This window comes from Lagopus muta, chromosome 8, assembly GCF_023343835.1.
Source record: "Lagopus muta isolate bLagMut1 chromosome 8, bLagMut1 primary, whole genome shotgun sequence".
Classification (NCBI taxonomy): Eukaryota; Metazoa; Chordata; class Aves; order Galliformes; family Phasianidae; genus Lagopus; species Lagopus muta.
The window spans coordinates 26,499,863-26,524,072 of NC_064440.1; the positions used below are offsets into that span (position 1 = coordinate 26,499,863).

General features: G+C 44.5%; 1 protein-coding gene across 7 annotated transcripts in view; it reads left to right on the forward strand.

Annotated features, from left to right (window-relative positions):
* Positions 1–24,210, forward strand: part of PLCL1 (phospholipase C like 1 (inactive)) — a 230,373-nt gene that overhangs the window by 30,937 nt on the left and 175,226 nt on the right. For 2 of the 7 annotated variants that reach the window (XM_048952601.1, XM_048952604.1), the window contains exon 1: positions 13,907–14,043. The exons of 1 other annotated variant lie outside the window; for it this stretch is intronic. In XM_048952601.1, coding sequence (XP_048808558.1) covers positions 13,922–14,043 — 122 coding nt within the window. In that variant the 5' untranslated portion in view covers positions 13,907–13,921. Of the gene's footprint in view, positions 1–13,906; positions 14,044–15,257; positions 15,666–19,287; positions 19,445–24,210 lie in introns of those variants that run through there. 4 more of the 7 variants (XM_048952607.1, XM_048952609.1, XM_048952602.1 and 1 more) reach the window with 4 other exon arrangements.

Consider the following 24,210-nt stretch of genomic DNA (forward strand, 5'->3'; position numbering starts at 1 on the left):
GCATTGTCACTGTCAGAAAGGACCGGCAAGAGAAGACAGCCCAGGCTGGTTAGTAAAATATCAATCACATTTTAAAAGGATATAGAAAGATTAGGCACTCTTCCCAAAACAACTTAGGATGTCTCCAACTGAGCTTTAGGCTTCTGAGGGCCAAGTCACTGCCTTCTCCACAGAACAACTCTTCCTCTCATGAATGATAGAGGCAGATTTTACAAAGTTTAAGTAAAAATTTATTTTGATTCTGACTGGCTGGTAAAACTGCCTTGCAAGTTACCACTTGGGTGGAAAGCAAACACTTCAAGTGGGGTGCTTTCCATCTCTTCAGATCTTCTAACATTTTAATTGTGGTTTCAGCAGGGAACAGGAAATCTCATAACTACTGAAAATAAAAAACCTACAACTCCTTCACTGCACAGAACTGAATCATCAGCTCTGCTCACCCTCAACTGGCAGTTATCCTATTAAAAAAAGCCTACTGAAGCCTACTGAAAGCCAGCTGTGATCAGAAAGTCTTTGTTCTGTCTTATTTACCCTGTCACAGTGTCTCTTCTACCTGAATCTTTCCAGGGAAGGCAGTCATCTCCCATATCAAATCTAGTCAAATCCCATGTCCCATTGACAATGACAAAGGTAATATTTTCTGCAGCATCCAACTGTTACCTGATGCTGCACATTAGACTCAGTTCATAATTTTCCTTCTTCATTCAGATTTAGATGGAAGCGGGATTGGTTTCATCTTGTAGTGATTGATAAACTCCATTCAGATGGAGTTCTTTCTGAACCTTTCAAAGTTCCCTGATATTCTGCTCCTTTTTGCCACATAAAGTGAAAACTTTTTCTGAATGTTTCTGATGGAAGGAAAATACAGACTCTGATTATTCTGCATGCCACATTCCCAACACTCTAGCTTTTGAACAATAAAAGCATTAAGTTTTCTGAATTGTACAACTGCTTAAATTACTTTCATTAATACTTTGTCATAAGGATTCAGGACAACCTTCTTGAAAGCATATTGATCATTTTGAATCAACATACAAGAGGTCTGGAACAGCATGTACAAAGCCACCAAGTAAAAATCATTCTTTTGGATAATCATATTCACAAAGACATCAACTCTCAGCACTTGAATTAGTTTCCACACGAAGCCTAGCCTGTTTCGGAACAGCCTGAACCAATGATTGAGCACGTGATGAAGGGGTGAGGCCAGCCCTGTGAGCACGGCTGGAAGCCATTCACTTACACTCCTGAGGAGCCAGAAGGACCCTCTCCAACCTCATTTTAGGGCTGGCAGCCAAAGGGGAAATACCTCTACTTGGAAATCACCTCCTCTGGAAGTTCTTGGGTGAGCACTGATCCTCAGAAGAGGGGCAAGCTATTCCTTCTTACTGAATTGTGACTAGTACTTTTCTTGGTGATCTCAAAGCTGATCAGTGGTAGCTATATCTTCTGTCTTATACAACACATTGCCAAAAGCAGTTCTCTCTCATCTTTTGTATCACCAATAATGAGGGGTCCTATATTATGGTAAGAGCATAGAAGAAGAGAAATAGAAGGACTGAGTGCAGTAAATTTCCTGACTCTTTCTTTATCCAGCTGCATCTCTCCTGTTTGTCAGCCCAAGCAGGCAAGGATTCATAGTACCCCATCATTCACAGGCACTGGCCCTCTCACTGCTCTGATCTGAGCAGGGTCCTCAGCAGCCCAAAGGCAGAAGTAGATGGAGATTCAGTGTCCTCCACTGTTGTGCACAGATGAGTGTGACTTACTGTAAGCCTGAAGTAAAATAAGTAGCACAGCTGTCCATCCCAGGACAGAGGCACACATCTCACCAGCCTGCAGGGCTGTCTGCTCATGGCTGGGAGCAGGAAAAGTTGATGTGTGGGCTGAGGCAGCTGCGGCAGCCAGCCAAGCCATGGAGGAGCTGGAGTGCCTTTGCAGAGGGACACAAGAACAAAGGTACAGATAAGTGCTCTGCAATCTCTATGGCAACTGCCAGGGAGCCACACCACCTTCACTGGGGAAAATGGAGAAAAGGGAGAGAGAAGGATAAAACCTAGAAAACACAGCCAAGAAAACACTTAGCACTGAGAAACTCACAACAAAAGGGAAGAAAAGGTGGAAGAGCACAGCCCACCCATGGTGAAAGGGAAAGCAAAGGGCTCAGGGTCAGTGTCCCAGGAGGAAGCCTTCACCTCCCAGCACCGCTCCATCAGCCTCCTATCCAGTCTCAAAGCGTGCAGCCTGCTGAAGCCAGGCACTGCTCTCTGACAGGCCAACAAAAGTTCCCCATCATTTTCCAGGAGATGTCAAGAAAGGGGTGAGACTTAGAAAACTGCACAAAGGTCTTGGAAGTGCTGCAGTGCGTACATAATTTAGAATTTGAAATATTCATTTTACTCAAGCCACAAGTGAATATTAAGCTGAAATAAAGATGCCTAAAGATCACCTTCAAGTAGAAGGTGAGTAAATCATATTCACTGAAATCCATCTGGATTAATGTAAAATAAATACTGAAAAACTGCAAACCAAGGAGCAAGTTAAGCAAGCATCAGAATACAATGAAAAGGCAGCTCTGATTCTAATTAGCTATGTTTGTTGAGCTTCCTCTCATCCAAAAAAAAATTCCACTACATTCAGTCTGGAAGTCAAGGTGAAAAATTCACTCTTTGCTCCCCACATAGTCACAGTACAAGAATTTATACCCCTTAACATGGAAACCTACTGTGCCTGGTCCACGCCACCTGGAGACTCCTAGCATGATTATAGATAGAAATATGGAATCTCCAAGGTTGGAAAATACCTCCAATATCATCCAGTCCAACTGTCCAATATTTCCCACTAAACCATGTCCCTCAGTACAACATCTAAATGTCTCTTGAACATCTCCAGGGACGGTGACTTCATCACCTCTCCGTTCCAGAGTCTGACCATTCTTTCAGAGAAGCTTTTCCTATTGTCCAATCTAAATCTCCCTTTTTATCTCTCCTCGTAGTCAGCAGCCATTTCTATGCTTTAGTGATTTGAGAAAAAAAGTGTGGAAGAAGGTACCTGGGAACTTTTCTTTATGTAGTTAAAGGAAAAAACTCATTTTAAAACTTTACACATGTATATGCTATGGGTGCTCAGTTTGCCTGTGTTTCTCAGTTATAGTGGCAGAGTGGTTTGCATCACTGAACTCCATAATTCAGAAGAAAATGCAAGTGCAGAAGCCTTGGCAAGCGGAGGAATTAACAGCACAGCCTCTTCCAAGCCAGGAGGACATTCACTGAGCACAGAAAATCTCTCTGCTGCTCATGCAAACCAACAAAAGGCTGAGCAGCTGAGCAGCAGGTCACAGACTTACTCGAGACTGAACAAGGTCCAGCTCTGACCTGCTTGTCAGCATTTCCTAGTGAATGTAAGGACTCTTGGGAAGAGCACTTGCCATGTAGTGCCAGCAAAACCTAGAGCGAAGCTTCCTAGGCTAAGGTGTAGTATCTACGTCATCCCAGCCTCCCTCCAAGGCAAGAGCAAGGAAAAGTCTTCCCCAGAGATGATGGAAAGGAGGCAGGTCGATCTGGCACAGACATGGGACCTACTGCCCCACTTTGGTGCCAGAGGAGATGGAGAGGCTGAGGCAATCACCTCCCTCAGTGTGCCCAAAGGCTGGTTCAGTTTCCCTGCAACAAGCTGCGTGCTTGCAGTTGCAGCCTCTTTAGTGATTACCTTTCTGCCCTTTGATGAGTAAAGTCTTGGTCAAGGTCTCCTCAGCAGCTCCCTGACAGAAGCAGGGAGGCTGGGAGCTGGTGAGCACTGGGGAACTGGGCCTGGTTACAGGACTTGCAGTGACAGCAGTGCAAAACCACATCAGCAAGGAGGTGGCTTCGCACCATGCTCCTACACGCTCACATGGCCAAAAACTGCATCCTGCTGAGTTAAAATGCAGGATATGGTCCATCTGTAGACAGTTGGAGCTGGAGAGACCCAACCACCAGCCAACATCTCTGCCTCCTCTCTTTCTCTTGTCAAGACAAAGCGCAATGGAAGTACAATGCTCCATTGACTGCTGGGGAGGAACTGTGTGGAAATTCACTGCAGGTCACACTGTCATCCAATTCATCAGTGCACCAACTCATCAGTGCACCAGCTAATTTACAAGCAGGAGATCAGCATCAACTGTGCACTGGGATAACCTGTGCCATATGGCTCAACCAAAGCATAAGGGATTATAAGGATAGAACAGCATCACAGCCTGTGTTTTCTTCATCTCAAAGTAACTTGGTTAACCACTCTGCTCTCACCCTGCACTGCTGAGCAGAAGCTGTGTGCTAACTTGCTGAGAGCTGCCCAGCACTCCATGAGCCGTCCTCCAGCTCAGTGCTTGTCAACAAAGAACTGCATTAACTAGCATCTGAATTTAAGGCAAATCTGTTGAGCTTCTTCAGATGCTTTTGGGGATACTCACATTTCTAACTACATCAGCCTTTATTACATTGATCTTAATTACCTTCTATATCTAGAACATTTTATACCTTGTAATGTTCTGTGAAAGAAGAACAGGCAGAGCCTTTCACCTGCTTCATACCTTGAGGTAGGGAAATCAAAGTAGGAACAGCTGAAAGAATACCAAAACATTCAAGGACATGAAAGTATATTCTGCATAGTTTTAGTTGTTGGATCTTCTACATTACAACTTTTCAGGTTACAAAACTAAATCTAAGTCATTTACATTCAAAATAAGACAACTGTGACAAAAATAGGATGATCACAAATAGTGAGAAAAAATTTCTCTTTTTAATTGGGATAACTTAAAAAATGAAAACCTGAAAATCTAACACACAAATGTAACAAGAGCCAGCAGAGCAGAGCTGGCAAAAATTGTTGCCATGTGCACAGGATTTAAATATTACAACAAAAGTTAGTGGGCTGCCCTAGCACCATGGGGCTGCTTCATTAACAGAAGAGCATCCTGGATTAGGGAGTCATTCTCAAAGCAAATCAGGAGTGTCTGTTTTTCCTGACTCTGCACGCCAGCAATATACGCAGCATGAAGTGATCTCTCCTACTGTTCTCTCACACAAATTAAAAGGCAGTGCTGGACAAAGACAAGAGTCTAGCTGTGCTGGTTCCTGTAGGCTCTTCCTTTTGTCCTTTTTATAGCATCAGAGAAAGTCAGAGGCTAAGTATAGAAAGATAAAATGAAAAAACCAAAAGACAAAAATAGAGACAAAATTATTTGGGAGGAGAAAAGAGGAAACGAGGTCTCCAGGCTCAAAAAGGCAAGTGCAATTTTATGAGCAATACCTGAGCCTGGCAACTGACTACTCTTCCACTGATTGATTGCTTGACCTTCAAAAAGACACACTGCCTCTTTTGCTGTACTACTTCTCTGTAGGTAAGGCTAGCTTACCTTACCTACCAGCATCTTTTGATCCCTTCACAGAAATAAAGGCGTTAATACACTTCCTGCTCTCAAATTCATAAAAGTGTCACATAGGTTGTAACTAAGAGATTGACTTCTGCCTCTATCACATAGAATGCAGTTTTATTTAAAATAAAAGTACAATTTATGAAGATGAACATGGCGATTTCTCCTGTCGGCTTGTGAACATACAAGCTATCTGCATCATGAGCCTTAACAGAGCAATCAAAAACAAGAGTTCTTCTGTGTTCAAGAAGTTTGAAGAGGCCTTCTGCAGGAATTACAGTGCTTTGTAGCATATGGTGGGGTCTTGCAAGTTTGCTAAGCAGAGGGAGAATTTTCACTTTTCTTGTGCATTTGAATGTAAAGCGCTGCATTTGTGAGTGTTTGCAAAATGCTTCACTTTCACTAATGCCATTGTAAGCTACAGTGGGAGTTAGTATAGACTGTATGGATTTTAACTGCAAGCTTATTTAACCCTATTCAGAAGAGATGTAGATAAACAGTGGTTAATGATACTTTCAACTTAAGCACATTAGCACTCCCACAGCACCAAATTTCAGGAAAATAAGCTCACATAGATTAGTCAGTAGCTGTTCTTTTCCATGTCCACAGAATAGCTTCTTTCCTGACATTCAGCAACAAGAGATTTTGTAATAAAAGATTAAATATACTTCATATCTAATTGAAAGTATTTTTAATCTTCTTTAAACCCTGTTCAATTAACACACTAGGGGAATGTAAGTTACTTTGGGGATTACATTCTCATCTTTTCTATTTTCTTTGGGATGACTCTCTAATGAATTAAGAGGGGTCAAATTTGCATGCATGAGAAACAGACATGCGTGTTTTTAGCAAGTCTTCAGAACCATCTGTCTAGACACATGGAAGCTTGTATTCAGAAGCGGTATCAAGGGCTGGGCCAAAGTCAGCCTAACTTCAGTTCCGGCATAAGAATACATAGACTTTATAGCGTTCCTGCCTCTTTTTCCCCTCCCCACCATTTTAAGCCAGTTTAGGAGCTGACAAAAAAACATTTTTTGCTGCAAAGACTAGCTTCTGAGCAGGTAGGTCTGCACTGGCAAGGGATCTGGAGTGAAAAAAAAAGGCCAACCAAAAAGCTCTTGTTAAGGCTTTTTTTTAAGGCTTTTTTAAGGCTGAGGAGACCGGCTCCGGGAAGGGCTCTGGCAAAAAAAGCCCAGACAGGTGGTGGACCCCCTGCCCTGCCACAGTCTGACCGACCTCACTTATGAGGAAGGTTGGAAGTCCCGACTCGGTGTCATAAGAGACCCCCCCGCCTGCCTAGCCCACTTGCACAACTCCCTCTAAGTAACAGTTTCTAGATGCTGGAAGTTGAAGGGGAGGTGACTGGAGAGGTGATGGAGGATCTGCCTAGGAGAGAGCCCAGGGCGAGGAGGTCACCCCCACGCCTTGAGACTGCCTCTGACAGGAAAGAAAGAAGGGTGGTCATGGTGGGTGACTCCCTTCTCAGAGGAACGGAGGGCCCCATATGCAGACCTGACCCGGGCCGTCGGGAAGTGTGCTGCCTTCCTGGGGCTTGGGTCAGGGACATAACCAGGCAACTCCCAAAGCTGGTTAGGTCATCTGACTACTTTCCACTACTCGTAGTTCAGGTGGGCAGTGATGAAATCACTCAGACAAGCCTACACATGATGAAAAAAGATTTCAGGAGTTTAGGGCATTTAGTTCAATGAGCGGGAGCTCAAGTGATCTTCTGCTCTACACCTTCAGGGGCAGTGAGGGAGTCTGAGTGGGATCGGAAAGCACAAGTGATGAGTAATTGGCTCGGAGGCTGGTGTCGAGCCAGAAACTTTTGGTTCTTTGATCACGGGGCAGTTTATTTGGCCCCTGGCCTGTTGTCTGTCCATGGAACCCACCTAACTCAAAGGGGACAATGAATACTAGCACAGGAACTAGCGGGGCTTATTGAAAGAGCTTTAAACTAGCTATGAAGGGGGAAGGGGACAAAACAGGCCTCTCAAGAGATGAGCTTAGGGGAACAATGCTTGAGCTGAGGGTGAAGCAGATGACTTGTCTGAAATGTGTCTATACCAGTGCACGTAGCATGAGCAACAAGCAGGAAGAGTTGGAAGCAGTTGTGAGTCAGGCTAATTATGACCTTGATGCTATTTCTGAAACATAGTGGGACTACTCCCATGACTGGAGTGCTGTGATAGATGGCTACAAGCTCTTCAGAAGGGACAGACGAGGAAAGAAGGGTGGTAGTGTGGCCCTTTATACTAAAGACTGTTTCGACGTTGAAGAGCTTGGGGTTGGGAATGTCTATGAGTAAGGATCAGGGGGAAGGCCTGTAGGGGCGGCATCTCTGTGGGGGTCTGTTATAGACCGCCTAATCAGGACAAAGAGTTGGATGAGGCATTCTATGAGCAGCTTGCGGAAGTCACACGATCGCCAGCACTTGTTCTAATGGGAGACTTCAACTTCCCTGATATATGTTGGAAATATAATATAGCACAGAGAAAACAGTCCAGGAGGTTTCTAGACTGTGTGGAAGGTTGCTTCCTTACGCAACTGGTAGGAGAGCCTACTAGGAGCGGTGCCCTGCTGGACCTGGTCTTCGCTAACAGAGAAGGACTGGTGGGAGAAGTGAAGGTTGGAGACCGTCTCAGGCAGAGTGACCACAGAATTCTACAGTTCTACAGAATTGTAGAATTCTTCGTTCTTGGGGATGTCAAAAGAGTGACCAGCAAAGCTACGTTCTTGAACTTTCAGAGGGCGGACTTTCATCTGTTCAGGGCGCTTATAGAATGGGTCCCTTGGGAGTCGCTCCTCAAGGGTAAAGGGCCCAGGAAGCCTGGACACTCCTCAAGACTGAAATCTTAAAGGCACAAGAACAGGCAGTCCCTGAGTGCCATAAGGCGAGCCGTAGGGGAAGACAACCGGTGTGGATGAACGGGAGTTACTGTCGAGAATCAGGGAGAAAAAGAGAGTCTACGTCCTCTGGAAGAAGGGAAAGCTACTTGGGGAGATTACAAAGAAGTAGCTAAGGTATGCAGGGAGGAAATTAGGAAGGCAAAAGCCCAACTTGAACTCAGGTTGGCCACTGCAGTAAAAGACAATAAAAAATCCTTTTATAAATATATCAACAGCAAAAGAAGAACCAAAGATAATACTCATCCTATACTTGGATGAGATTGCATGGCACATGTGTGGTGTCCAGTGGATCAGGCCAGCCAGCATGGGTTCATGAAAGGCAGGTCGTGCTTGACCAACCTCATCTCCTTCTATGACTGGGTGACCAGTCTGGCAGATGAGGGAAGGGCTGTTGATGTAGTCTACCTAGACTTCAGCAACGCCTTTGACACAGTCTCTCACAGGCTTCTTCTGGGGAAACTGTCTGCCCGTGGCCTGGACAGGTATACACTTCTTTGGGTAAGGAACTGGCTAGAGGGCTGTGCCCAGTGAGTAGTGGTGAATGGAGTTCAGTCTGGCTGGTGACCCGTTTCAAGTGGTGTCCCCCAGGGGTCGGTACTGGGGCCCATCTTATTTAATATTTTTACTGATGACCTAGATGAGGGAATTGAGTGCACCCTCAGTAAGTTTGCAGATGACACCAAGCTGGGAGATGGTGTCGATCTGCCTGAGGGTAGGGATGCCCTTCAGAGGGATTTAGATAAGCTGGATCACTGGGCTGAGGTGAATGGGATGAGGTTCAACAGGGCCAAGTGCCGGGTCCTGCACTTTGGGCACAACAACCCCATGCAGCGTTGTAGGCTTGGGGATGAGTGGCTGGGTGAGTGTGAAGAGAAGGACCTGGGGGTGTTGGTTGATGCTCGGCTGAACATGAGCCAACAGTGTGCCCAGGTGGCCAAGAGGGCCAACAGCATCCTGGCCTGCATTAGAAATAGCAGGATGTCCAGCAGGAGCAGGGAGGTGATCATCCCCCTGTACTCAGCTCTGGTGAGGCTGCACCTCGAGTACTTGTTCAGTTTTGGGCCCCTCACTACAGGAAAGATGTTGAGGTCCTGGAGCGTGTGCAGAAAAGGGCAATGGAACTGGTGAGGGGTCTGGAGCACAAACCTTATGACGAGCGGCTGAGGGAGCTGGGATTGTTCAGTCTGGAGAAGAGGAGGCTCAGGGGAGACCTCATGGCACTCTACAACCTCCTGAAGGGAGGTTGAGGTGAAGAGGGATTTGGCCTCTTCTCCCAGGCAACGAGCAGGGCACAGGGAAATGGCTGCAAGTTGTATCAGAGGAGGTTTAGATTAGACATAAGAAAGAACTGTTTATCTCAGAGAGTGGTCAGGCACTGGAATGGCTGCCCAGGGAGGTGGTGGAATCGCCGTCCCTGGCAGTGTTCAAGAGGCGTCTGGACAACGTGCTGCGTGATATGGTGTAGTGCTGGTGGTGGCAATGGTGATGAGGAGACAGTGGGACTAGATGATCTTATAGGTCGTTTCCAACCTTGTGATTCTATGATTCTATGATTGTATGAACACAGATAAAAACTGCCTTCACGTTTTTCACAGGACATCAGACATCTTTGAAATGAGGCAGATGAGAGTTTGGCTCTTTAAACTCTCTTCCTGGGTAGCTAATCAAGAACTGGAAATCTGGAAGAATGACTGCACTTCTATCACTGACATAGTTTGGGTTAATAGTGGCTTAATATTTTTCTTTTGATGTGAAGTCCAGTTCTGAAGCAAATATATTCCACTCATCCTAACTTACCTGCTTGGTTCACGTTACAGAGCAGTTTGAGTGGACAAGCTGCCACTTCAGTGATTGCTTCAGTGGTGCAGGCGGCACATGATTAAGATGCCTGATTAACAGGCAGAAGTATAGCCTAGGTTCCATGCCTGGTATACTCACAAATTGCCTCCAGAAATTATAATTGCAAAGTAAATAGGAACGTGGTTACTACTGGCATTGGTAGCAATTTTCTTCTGAGGTGGCAAAACTACAGATGTTAAAAGGAGCTTTTTAGTTCAGATACGTACAATTAACAAATGTAAAGTTAGCAGAGTGGCGTGGTTAGGATGGTATTTTATGGGTTTATAGTTAGAAAGATTATTGTGGTGGAAAGAGACAATCAAAAATAAATGAAATGCTCGCTCGTGTCCTAGGCTCACAGTAGAAAACTGCAAAGGGAGGGATCTCCAGAAAGAGATCCTTCCCCAGTGGCAGTCAGCCCTTAAATGGGGTCTAGGAGAGTTGCAGCCAGGCTCCAGCCCTGTCACACAGCTGAACTGCCTTTACCTGTGCTCCCATGGCTGACTCAGGGCTTGCCTCAGGTGATCAATCAGTGGTTCAGGTCATGACTCAACAGTTCCCTATAGGATATTACCAGAAAGCTTTCTCTCATCAGTAAAAAGAATTCCAGACTAAAAATATCATTTTAACTAACGCTGCTTCCCCAGCAGCCATACAGTTCACAATAAGACAAACGTTCCCCCATAAAATGCATGTAAGTGCTTAGGAACTACAGTGCCACACATTTTAACAGTGAATATATCCATTGGCAAGGACACAAAGCACTGCTAAATAGCACGCTGGCATGAAATTGCACCTGTTGGTGGGTAATTACTACAGAAAGGAAGAAATGGATGATACTGTTCATAGCAGTTAACAAGTAAGTTCAAATATCCTGCAGCATCTACAATTAGATTTCTATACATGTGTCACAGCCGAAAAAATAATAAAAGCAACGATCGCAGGAGTTAAAAAGAGCTCTGTGAAAAAGACTTCACCAGTAACTATCTCCGTTGAATGGAATTACCACCTACCTATAACCATTATTATTATTAGGATCCATTATTATTAAGTATCATCAGACTTGAATATGAACTGATGTTTAAAAGACTCCTCCAAATCGTCCGGATACTTTGTATACAATGACTTTTCTTCCCTCCCCCAAACTAAACAAGAGGAAAGCTTCACTATTAAACCAATGAATAAAGTCTTTCAATGCATCACAATGTTTTCCCAAAGGTGCAACACTGCTTCTGGGTTTATCTGATGCTTGTTTTCAATTACTTGTTAACTAGTTGAACTTCAGTCACTTCATCCAAAAACAGGAAAATAGGTGTAGGCTTCACATTCTGACTCTTAGTTAATGTTAAGGGAAAGGAACCTGTCCTGGAAGATCAGAATAGGAACTAATGTTCTTCAAATATGTACAAAAAGAAACCAACAACTGACATTTTTTGATCCCACCTTCAAAAAATTCAAGTGTTGCCTTATCTTACAGCTGATCCTAACTTTTGTAGAGGAATCGGGAATCTGTTCTTCCCTTTTGATGTTGCTATTGCTATGCCTCTGGAAAAACTGTTCTGAGAACTGATTTATCTCAGAACTCCCCTGTTCACAACAGACATTACCTAAACCAGATCTATTATTTCTCTTCTGTGGCTATGGCACAATTGTGGTGTATTGTGACAAAAGTCAAGCAGCAGAGCCAGAGCAGTGATGTTCTTCCTCCCCCCACAGTGACCCATCACTACGCTCAGGCCAGGGCTGAAGGAAGATGTGCACAAATGCAGTGGCAAGAGCCAAACCTGCAGAAGAGCACAAATGAATAAAGCAAAACTGCAGCATTAGCAATGAAGGAAGTACCCCTCAATGGTGGTTAAAGAAAAAAAAAAACAAAGAAAGGTGAGAACTGCAACAAGGCTGAAGGTGAGGAACAAAGAGAGAACAGTCTCATTCACCAGCATTTCTTTCTGGAGTAGGGAGGAGCCACCATCATACAGCATTAAGTGATTGCAATGAGTGCACCAAAGGACACCACACTGAACAGAATTAACCTTAATTCTGGCGTTAGGTAACTTTTGCGTGGCTCTTTGCAGTCTTAATGATCTTCTCATATGCACTGATTTCCTCACAGAAATCAACACATCCCACTCCAAGTGCTTGGGCCTGCATCTGTATAGTAAGCAGTGGCTGTAAAATAGGATTGAATGTGACCTAACCCTGGGTCTTGATTCTACCTATTCTCATACTTAATTGATTTATCTGTTTGGGTGAACAATGCCAATGAAACAGATTATTTCCAGGAGTTAAGAACTGGCAGTCTCTTCCAAACCTGATATGTTCTAATTATTAAAAACATTGGCTGAACCTGACAGTACAGTCAGAGGAAAGAATTCACCAGTGTCTTTAGCCACAACAAATAAATCATTAACATAGAGGCATATCAAGAAGCTACTTCTTCCTAAGTTAAAGATTAAACAACATTTATACTACTTAGAAACTATGTTGTTTGTTTTTTTTTTTTAACTAAGTAGGAGACAAGAACTAAGAGTCACCAAAAAGATGTTGAATCAAGTAATGTAAATATTTTTGGGAAAAAAAAAACAAACTACTGACATTGAAAACATAGTTATACATCAAAGATTATTATCTTTTAATGTATTTGCTAAATACAGATGGTTTGTTTTTTGTTGTTGTTTTTCCAGCTTAGTAACATCATAATAAAAATGAGAGTTGTAACTGCTTTGCAAAAAACTGTGTAAAGCTTAGCAACAAGTACACTTTTTAATAAATAAATTATAACATTCCAGTGCTATTTTGTTTTAGAATTGCCTATTCAGGATGTAGCAACACCAAAAAACCTCGTGCAATAATAAGACCTAAAAAAATACTATTTTAGGAATTATCTAGCAGGGAGTTTCCTTTGTACAAGACTTAGCACCTCTAAAACAAAATAAGATTTGCTATTGTTGTGAATGCATACTTGAAAAAAATAACAACTTGTTCCCTATTGCTCTTCCCCAGTCTTGCCAACTGAGTATTCCTGACACAGGAAAAGACATCAGTTTTCACACTTCATCAGTCATGGTCAGTTGGTACAGAAGCACCACTTTCATGCTCCCAGCAGAACACTTTATTTAAGAGCTTCCCAAAATACACTCTCTGGGGGGATTCTAGTGGTTTATGTAAGCCCTAGAAAGACATTTTCAGTTGTTTCATGTTACAGAACACACCCACTGAAAAACAATAGCAGGCTTTAAGAACAGAGTAAGCTGAATATACAAAAAGAACACACACACAAAAAAATACATTACAGGCACTAACTCACAAACTTGAACATAAATATTTTTTATCTACCACCTTGCTTTCCTTAGATGGAATTTCTTGTTTCTGAAAACACACCCTTACCCCATGATTTCTACCCATCTCAGCATATACTTGCATTGTAGGTTTCATGCAGTTTTGAAATACAAAAAGTTGCATTAAATGCACTGTTTCAACATGAAACAGAAACTCTGAGAAACACAGGCTACAGAAAAATCTATGGAAAAGTCTACTGTGAGAATATCTGTGTCTCTATTATCTCAACAACCTATCGACACAAAAAATGAAGTACTCTGGAACATCCATTACTTCATGTGTTGTTATCTTCTTCTAGGATTGTTTATTTTATATTATTTTTTCATTAAAAGCAAGCCAAAACAGTTGCGTTTATATGTGTCACAACCTGAAGCAGTGATTGAGCACCTGGTGAAAGGCAAGGCCAACCCAGGAGTGCTCAGGTGTATGCAATGTAGTGCATCTGAGTGTCTTGAAGAGGTGGAGCCAGAATCCACCACTTCCCAGACCTCATTTAAGGGTTGGCAGTGGCAAGAAGGAGATCTCTGTGTACCTGAGGCCTTCAAAAGGTAAGCAGTTCTTTTTTCTTTTTTTTTTTTTTAATTTTTTTTCATTTTTCTTGTTGTTGTGCTTGGATTTATTATTACTTTTTGTAGCTGGAGACTGCTGTTATTGCCATACCTTCTATCCCACATTAGCATTATGATATGTTTTTTAGATGTAATTTAAATGGGATCTGGTGAGGAAAAAGAAAGCTAGGGGGATTTTGATCTACTTCTTAATTAGTGCATCTTCTGTTGAATGTCGTAAATGTCTCTATAACCTTGATGGCAGTTTGGTGTTTTTTTCATGTGGTGGTATAAACATGATATATACATACAGTATATAACTTTAAGTGTTTTAGAAAACAGAGGCAAACTTTTCCATTGGTTCTCAGTTACGTTAAGCTGATAACTGCTGCGCTGCACAGTCTCGCTTATCTAGTGAGTATCAGCCAGCCCTGCCGCCCTTTCCATACCGCTTTCTCATGTCTGCCACCCCTTCCCCGAACTCTCGCGGTTGGTCCCCAGCCCTCCGTGCCGCCCGTCCCGAGCCCCTCACGGAGGATCCATACGGGACCGCCGCCGCGTTCCCGCTAGGGGGCGCTGCTGGCTCTGCAACGGTGTTGGCCGTGGCTCCAGGGGCCGTTGCGAAGGGACCGTAGCGGTCCCGTCGGCTGCGAAACATCGCGGCCTCGCCTCATCCAGCTCGTTTCCGGCCGCGGTACGGTGGAGGCTTTCGCGGCGCAGAGGGGCGATCGCTCTCCCTCGCACTCGGTGGCACGGCGACATGAGGCGCTTTCTGCGGCGGTGGCGCCTCCCGCAATACCGCACTCTGTCCCGTGCCCGGGGCCGCCCGTCGCGAGTCCCGCTGCGGCAACCGCTGCGCTCTCCTCGCGCCGGCACGGCGCGAGCCGCCCTGTGCAGCAGCGCTCACGCGCCCGTCCCGCCGCACGCGCTCGCTCCTCACAGCTACGGGCGAGAACGGCGCGCCCCGCGCCGCACGCGTCCCGCAGCCCTACCTGCCCCGCACCGCCCCGACGCCCTCCGGGCGGCCCTCGGGCGCGCCCCCTCCTCGCTTCTATTGGTCGCTGGGGCGCCCGCGGGCGGCTTCGGCGGCGCTGAGTGGCGCGGCGCCCCGTCCGTCAGCGCCGCCCGTCACGGCACGCCCGTGCTCCTGTCACAACAGAGCGGGGCTGCGGCCGCGCTTCCTGCGCTCCTGGCTCCGCTCCGCGCCGCCCCGCCGAGCCGAGCCCCCCGGCCGCCCCGGGGCATGGCCGCTCCGCGGAGAGCCGGCCTCCGCCCCGTCGCCGCCCGCTGAACGGAGCGCCGCGGGACGCGATCCCGCCCTTCCCTCCGGCGTCCCCCGCAGCGCCCCGCAGAAGTTGCCGCCGCTCCGCGGGGTGATGGCAGAGGCAGCGGGTGGCAGGGAGCGGCCGACCGGCCGGGCGCCTCCCGACGCCGCCGCCCGCGCCGAGGAGGAGCAGCCCGAGGCGGCGGGTAGGAGGAGGGAGCGCCGCAGCGGCGTCTCGGCCGTCGGTGCCGGGGAGCGCTTCCCCGGAGGCGGCTTGGTGCAGGCGGCTGCGCCCGAGCCCGACGCCTCTCTCCTGGAGGCGGCCAAGGCCACCCCTCGCCGGAGCAGCATCATCAAGGTAAGTACGGGCGGCCGCGCGTCGGGACGGTGCCGCTCCGGGCGGGGACCCGGCGCCTTCCGCCGCCCCGGGAGCTGAGGAGTTGGTGCGCGGCGGCGGAGCAGTGCTGCGGGACGCTGCTGAAGGAGCGCGAGGCGGAGCGGGTCGCTCCCGAGCAACCAGCAATGCGGTGTCACAAGTCAACTGCGGGCGGGCTGGGAGAGGAGCGCGGTGCGGATCGCTGCCGCGCGGTGCGCACCCATGTGATATTAGCGGGTCTGGCGGCGGTATTGCAGCCTTTGTCTCCGCTACGATCCGGTGAGGAGAGCGGCCTTCGGACCGTGCTTGCTGGTGCTTCTTTTGCTGTTTAATTTTTAGTGATGTGTGGTTTGCGATTAGATGGAATCTCCTTGCTGGTGGATGGGCGGATCGCTGGCTTCTAGGCAGGTGATGAATGGAGCCTCCTGGGCAAAGTTAATTCAGCATTTGCTGACGTGTGATTCTCTTGTAGCGATTTGCACTCTGTGAAACATCGGTGAGAACATTGAGAAATGAGTATTCATTTTTTAAAATGTGTGAAAGCACTCGGCAAAGCACTGCTCCAGAAGGGGAGAATGCATACTTAGGTCTGAGCGCGTCCCTTCCGAGTATGAAGGGATAAACGAAAGGATTGCTTTTGCATTATAAAGCTTTAACGTTCAAAAGAGACCAAGGTAGCTAAGTGCAAAAGAGCCCCGAGGGTCCTTTAAAAGTTCCGCCTTGAAATACTAACTCCTTAGGTCTAACTAAGTGTGACTTCCAGTCTTCTAAGGGCATCCAGTGTGCACGATGTTGAATGCTTTCAATCTGAACTTAACATCAACTCGTAAATGCTTTACTAAATCAGGAACAAAGTTCTGAAAGTGTTCTGCTTTGGAACTCCAGAACTGTGCGATGGTTTTGGAAACTGCAAATGCACAGTCTTGGGCACAAAGGAAAGAACACACGGTTTTTGTGGAGTTTACCAGCAATACGAATGTCACAAATGCAAGATATGTTTTAATGATAGTGTGGCATTTTCAGTACAGGTTGACATTTAGCATTATCTTTGAGCAAAGTGATATGCTTTCCAGCTGGAGAAAATTTCTTGAGATACATTCTGGGGTGGTGTTAATTGACAGAGCTATTTCTGACAGTTCGCAAAGTATTAATGCTGTGCGAGGAAATGGTAATACATGATCTGGAATACTGGATAGAATCTGTTTCCTGTGTTTAGGAATTGTGCATCCAAACTGGGACAGGTGGAAGTAACAGTAACTAGGGTGGGCTCAGAAGAGTAAAGGACCGTCAACTACGGAGAGTGGTTTGTTTAGCCTGATGAATTAATGGCCAAGGGGCTGATGGGTCTTGGCTGGTATGTTACAGAGAGGAGCTCTGCTAAATGGGAAGGAGGCTGTGGGACAAAGGATGCATGCCTGTATGTAAACTGAATCTGAACCATCACTGTAGGGGTCTGGGTTGGTCTTCAGGTACAAATACCAAGAGCCAAACAGTCCCGTAACTTAACTTGGATAATTCAGCTTAATGTTAATTGTTAAGGTGATTGATTTAAATTAAATTGCAATGGTAGTGTTTGAAAGCAGATACCTGAACTTGAGAATTTGCAGGCTACTCATCTCTAAGGTATGATTCTTTTGAGGCTCCATTTGAGCATGCTGCTCTTCCCAGCAACGTTGTCTCAGTGGTATTTAGAGCCCATAGCCAGAGTATATTCCACTGCTTTCCTTAAACTGGTCTTATCAGCTGGAAAAAAATGGATTTCAGAAAGCAGTTGAAGCAGAGAGCAAGCCTTCATTCTGCAGGAACTGAACACTCGTGCCTTATTTTCCTGTTTCTAAAGGTATGCTTGAGCACAAGTGGAACACAAAGTCAAAATTCTGTAGGGTTAAATGATCAAAATACACTTCTGACACCATTTTTTTTTTCCCCCTGCAGTCTTTTTGAGCTTCACAAGTTTTGTGTTTAGCATTGGAGAGCCCAGTTCCAGTACAAGCTGCAGTTGCTCTTGTTGGAGGGTTTTGGTGTCCACAGGATAATTAAGTGCAAAGGGCTGAGCAGCAATTTGCTTTAAAAACTTCTTGCAGCAAATTGCATTTGGCATATATTAGTAAAATATGAACCCTTCTAGATAATCTTCAGTGCATTCAAGTGGTCTATATTTGGCCTCTGAAACCAGAGAGCTCATAGAACAAAATGTAGCTGGAATATTTTATTCCCGTTTTACTTTGCTAATGTTCACAGCTTTGCAGCTTGAGGTAATGTCGAAACAGCATTCATGAGAAAGGATTGTAGGTGCTCTTGTGCTTTAGAAAATATCCCTATTACATGTGCATTAGCTGTCTTTTTTTTTTTTCTTATTACTGCAAGAAGAGAGTAAGAAGTGGTACCACGGAACTGGAGCAGGAAAGGATGTTTGCTGTGAGGAGCTTGAAAGAAGCAGTGTGTGATGGTTGGGGATGGATTGAGAGGAAGGTTGAGGAAGGATAGAACCAGCCCCATTTTCCAGAAAGCCTTAACATGGAGTGCACACCTTGACTAAATTACTGTTCAAGTCTTTCCGTATTGTTTTTATTTTTTTTCATTTGTGAGCCTATTGTTTGCAAATGTTAATTGGAGCCACTTTCTAGTCAGAAAATAGAGTCCAAAGAATTGGATACCTCTTTTACATGTGAAATTTTGCCACCTTTCTATTGCAGAGTTGACTGGTGCTTTCCTTCTGGCATGTTCCTTTTGACGTTGCCAAATAAGGGCATTTTAATAAATGGTAGGAAGGCCATGTAATTTGTTATGTAATGCCTGCTTAAATATTTTGTAACTTCTTACCAACGTGTTTCTGGTCAGTGCTTATCAGGCTCTATTTCTGCTTTGTCTGCCTGCAGTAGGTACTTTCAGGGCCATGTTTTTCTTCTTCCTGATCTTTGTCTAAAGATATTGCAGCAGATAACACAGCTCAGTATTGCGTTAATAACATAGGCTGTTCCTATGAATGGAACTTGAAGTAGGAACTGTGGAATCAGACTTCAACTTAAGTCATGTTAGAGCTGACAGACCTTTTCCTTTTAATGAAGTTGTTCTGAAGTTCACTTGCTGCTTTTTTTGTGCACGGGTGTTTCTCTAAGGGCCAGTTGAGTTGTTCTTGCTCGTCATGTGCTGCTAGTCTAAGAACTGCAAGGATTGGTGTTTTGTAATCACATTGATTAGTAGGAATGTATCAAGATAGTTACTTGTTTTCTTTCAAGAAGTTGTATTTACCCTAATGACTTTTTTTAGCTTTAAAAAACTTATGACAAAAAAAGAATGCAAGGCTTAGTTTCTTTTGGCTTGCATTCTAAAGTGTGATGACAGAACTCACGTGTTTTAAGTACATGGCGTGTCTGCCTGTGCTACGTGACCACAGAACTTTTTTTTCCTGAGAAGACTGGAGTTTTCAGGACTAACAATTCTGCAGTAACCTTCAATTACTTTGCTTTTTGCTGTGTAAGATTACATTTAGATACCAGCTGCTTAATAATCTGAAGCTGTTGCTAAGATTTATTCTAATTGATTAATTGGTTAATAGCCAGTGGTGCTTTTACTGCAGTTGCTTTCTTTGGCATATTTGTAGGTACCCTGGAAAAATGAAAAATAGGTAGACAACACTGTACAGGAGATGGTAGAGCTTGAAAAGTTGCAGAGAAGAGCGAGAATGATGTGCCTAACCATGGAAAGACTGCCATGAAATGACAAGTTCCTTAGGTCAGTTTGGAAAAAGCCAGCTGCAGGTTGGTATTTTAGATGTAAGGAAATTTCCAAACGCAGGGCAGAGAGAAATAGGGAACTCTTATTCTTGCTTTTTTTCACAGAACAATTGGGGGAAACCCAGTAATAGTTACATAGCAACAAGTTTAAAATATTTTCTGATGTGGCATGTTATTAAATCATGCTTATAACAGCCACAGAAAGCTGTGACAGTCAGAAATGTAAATGGGTTCAAGCAGGATCAAAATGACAAACTGATGGAGGAGAGCTTCATGAAGCACCAGAGGCATCTGGCTTACAAAGTCCCTGAACTACCAGCTGAAGGGAAGCTGCAGTGGAGGATTGATCACTTTTTATGTTCTCATGTGCCTCTGCATGCATGCTCTGCTGTAGCTGGGATACCGGCCTGCACTGACCTTTATCTAACCCAGTATTCCTTTGGTAAGGAAAACTGAAATATTAAGAGACACAGGTGACTTTTCTGTTATTGTCGGTCTAATGAATAGAAATAGAGTACTTTGCATTAATAATTCAGAATTTTTTTATCAGCTTTAGAAAGAGGAAGCATCTCGAAGAGATTTTCTGCATTGCAAAGGCATTGCCGTAGTCTTAGTGCATGTAGTCATGATTCTGCACCGGGATTCTCTATACCACTGTTTTTTCATAAGCATCTAATTCAAACAGGCTGGAAGAGGAACTGTACTGGTTACAAGCTTGCCAGTAAGTGGAATAGCTGTTCATCTTCAGCAATACTGTGGAACTGTTGCATTTATTGCAAAGATAATTCCTCAGGGTGAGCTATGGGCCTTTCAGACTGGACCCTGACCCCTGCTTTTTCCTTTGAAATAAAACAATTTCAGCTCTTGTGAGGCCCCATCTGTTGTACTGTGTCCAGGCCTGGGGCCCCCAGTACAGGAGGGACGTGGAGCTCTTGGAGCAGGTCCAGAGGAGGGCCACTAAGATGAGAAGAGGTGCTCCAGCCCTCTGATATGAGGAAAGGTTGAGGGAACTGGGCTTGTTTAGCTTGGAGAAGAAAAGGCTCTGGGGAGACTTCATTGTGTCCTTCCAGTACTTGAAGGGAGCTTATAAACAGGAGGGGGAATGGCTGTTTATGTGGATTGATAGTGACAGGACAAGGGGGAATGGTCTTAAACTATGCCACAGGGGAGACTTAGCTTAGATATTCGGAGGAAGTTTTTCACCTGGAGGGTGGTGATGCACTGGAGCAGGTTGCCCAGGGAGGTTGTGGATGCCCCATCCCTGGAGGCATTCAAGGCCAGGCTGGATGTGGCTCTGGACAGCCTGGTCTTGTGGCTGGCAACTCTGCACACAGCAGGGGGATCGAAACTCGATGGTCATTGTGGTCCTTTGCAACCTAGGCCATTCTATGATTCTGTGAATGTAGGTAGGTCAAGTACTGCTGTGCCTAAGATAACAACTTTGTAGTGAGAAGGATTTAGGTCCCCTGCAGTTCTTAGAATCAAATTAGCAATAATGATTTTCTGTAGTAAGGCATTCTGCAAAGACTTAAGTGGATAAAATGGGATTCAGGCAGGGGTTTAGGCATACGATGTTAACCTGGAGGCTCTCCTAGATACTTATGCTCTCCTAACTTTTCAGAGATCTGCATTTTGCCAGGTAAATTCTTATACATATTCTTGGTAGAGCATGCTCAAGGATTCTTACACTTGCTGTGGAGCATTTTGATGTACCTTATAACCAAGTCAGCCTGTGATGAAGGGGCGAAGGTTTCTTTTCCTTGCATTTCATGGAGTCATTCATGTTTCACTGACTTTGTTTCCAATGGTCAGATTTTCCACGTGGTACCGTAGTTGTGGATTTCAGACACTTATGCACAAATTCTCTAGATTAACTTCTGCTCAAAGAGAGGTTGGGGCGTGACTAAAAGTCTTTTACAGTTCAGTGAGAGCCTTTACATTTACTTGAGTGGACTCAAGGTAAGACTTGAGTTAGTAGTTTACAAACAAGGCAAACTGTTTGCATAAGAGTTTGTAGCTAACTTCTCTGTGAAACTGACTGCTAACTATAGAGCAGCTTTCTGGTCACTTGGTTCAGTAAAGCATGTGATGTTAACACATGGACTGGTTAAACGTGGGTAGTAGTAATGCAGTGCTTGCAGTGTCCTAATAGTCAACATTATTTGAATGCCTTTCACTGAAAGTTTCTAAAGGTGACCTTTTTTCAAGCTGGTAGGGCATTATCATTTCTGTAGGATACCAGCAACTGTAACTTAGCCTGTCTGCCGGCTTGCAAACACCAGTTCTAGCAGATCTGTGTGGGAAGTCATTTGATAGATTTCCTGGGGTAAGAGATAGCAGTTGTTTTTGTTCTCAAGACAAAGAGACGAGGTTGGTGATAAGTCAAAAAGAAATCAACCTGTTTGTTGTGTACCCAAAGACAGAAGTACTTAATTAACAGTTCAGAAATGCTCTGTTGGAGTGATGGGCCTGGTGGGTAGGGCAGCAGCAAAGGAGTGCTTTGTACTGTTTTGCAAATATGCTCAGTTAATAACACTAAGTGTTCATATCTGTGCTGAGATGCAAATCCTATGCCTCATAATAATGATATTTTATTAATTTTGTAGTTCCACTGAGATCAACTGAGTCTGCAACAGAAATGTTTTATTTCAGTTAATGATATATATTTTTGTGTCCTTCCCAGCAGCAAATGTAAAAAATGGAAGCAATTACTGTAGAGCCAGTAAGGCATCCTCTGTGGCAAAAGAAACATTTAACTGCTCGTAAACCTAATTAGCATGTTTTTTTTATTTCCAGGATGCACCTGGTAGGTGTAATTTTTTGTAATGTCTTTACAATTTTATTAGGGAATGGGGAATGATGATTAATATGAATGTTTAGACTCTTGCATTCTAGCTTATTTATTTTTCTTTTAGTCAGTATGACTTGGGGGTTCTGACATAGCTAGTTTCTGAACTGTAATATAGGTTTGGTTAAGAAGTTAACTTTTGGGAAAGGCTAAATAGATTTTCTAGATGCTAACAGTTCCAAAGACCTATCTTTATGCTTGTTGATGTGGAAGTGTACTTAGAGTTGAAGCATTGTTCTTTAACCTTTCTGTATCGTAAACATTTTTGGGCTTGAATCCTACTATATAGGTGCTGTTTCTGGGGGAGTTCTTATTTCAGAAATGCACAGCTTTCATGGTTACTGAGTCCCTTTCTGAAATATGTTTAAATTGCTGTGGTGACATCCATTAGTCTTAGCTCGTTGTTAAGCCATGTGTTTATTACGTTGGAACTCGCTGACCATTGAGGCTGTGTACATGCTCTTACTTCAGTGGTTATCTGCAAGTAAACTGAGATACAGTATTCCTGTTCCAGAACCACTTAAGGTGATTAATAATTTGGAGCATTGTATGTCAGGTAATACTATTGTGACATGCATGTCTAATGGTGGATTGAAGCCTTAGAATCAGACACCCAAGCATGACCTTGTTAGTGTACAGAGAGGATTTAAAACATTCCAGCTGTAAATGTTACTGTGAATGATTTTTCCTCTGAGCTGCATGCTCAGGGCAGTAGCAGTAGTCACGCCTTGCCTTTCATAATCTTGGCAAAAGAAGATGGGAGAAGAGAGAGAATCCTGAGCTCACATAACTCAGCATTAAATTTGAGTGTATTCATAGTGATTATTCCCAGGAGGTTCTCTGTCCTGTGGAATCTTTTCTCTCCTGGTTGACCTATCTCATCCTGCTTTGGTACTGCTTTGGGGGCTGAGGGAGCCAGCCTTTGCTGCCCAGCACCTTGTTCTGGGCTTCATAGAAAGTAGGAATTACTTTGAGTAACGAGTTGTCTTGAATTGACTTGCATGGTTGTGAGTGACTACAGGTGCTAGATAATTAGGATGTTGGATAATTAGGATTCCCAAATCCTCTTTCTTCACTGGAAATTTGTTTTGGTAACTGGGATACAACTTCAGTTATGCACCTTTCAGATAAAGCTCAGTGCTTGAGGTTTCTTCCTTTACAGACCTGCAGTCTGTCTGACTGTGCTGAGCAGCGATCCAACCAGCATGATTTGGGTTTAATTACGTGTATTGGGTATTTTAGGTATGCACAGCATGTTTTTAATTCACTGGGCAGTTCTGATGGATTGTGGTTCTGTTTTGATTGTGAAGTACAAAAAGATTTTATCTTATGGGGGAAAATGCAACAAAAAAGGAGTTGATAAATGAAATGTGGGGTGCATTTGTGGTTTAAGAGGGGCCTGCTGCATATGGAAACATATGTATTTATCTTGGCTTTGTGTGTGCTGCTGTACTTTCCTTTGCATTTTGTCTCTTCTAGGAAGCTTCAGATTGTAACACAAACCAACAACTTTTCACACTCATACTGCTGAAAAAGGCACCATGAATTTAAGAAATTTGGTAACACTGGATCCTATTGCAAAGTCAGCAAACCTGTGTGTGTGCTGCGGTGATTTCATGAGGAAAGTTAGCTACAGCGTGTCTGTGAGCAAAAAGACAGAAAGCAAGTCTGACACAGGGCTCAGATGGTAATGCTCAGGTAACAGGGAAAGCCATGGGACAGAGCAGGCTGAAGCTGAGGGTGAGAGTGTTTAGAAGCTCAAGCAAAGTTCAAAAAGTGGGAGTGAATGTCATACAGGTGTGTGCTGGAGGGGAGGCTGTCAGGGAGAGGAGTGAAGCTGATAATGTTGTGGAGCTCCTGCTAACTCTGTGGCTGCTGCTGTTGCTTTGCGTCCTTCTTTCCTGCAAGGCTCACCAGCTGCCCTGGGGTGGCTCCAAGCCAT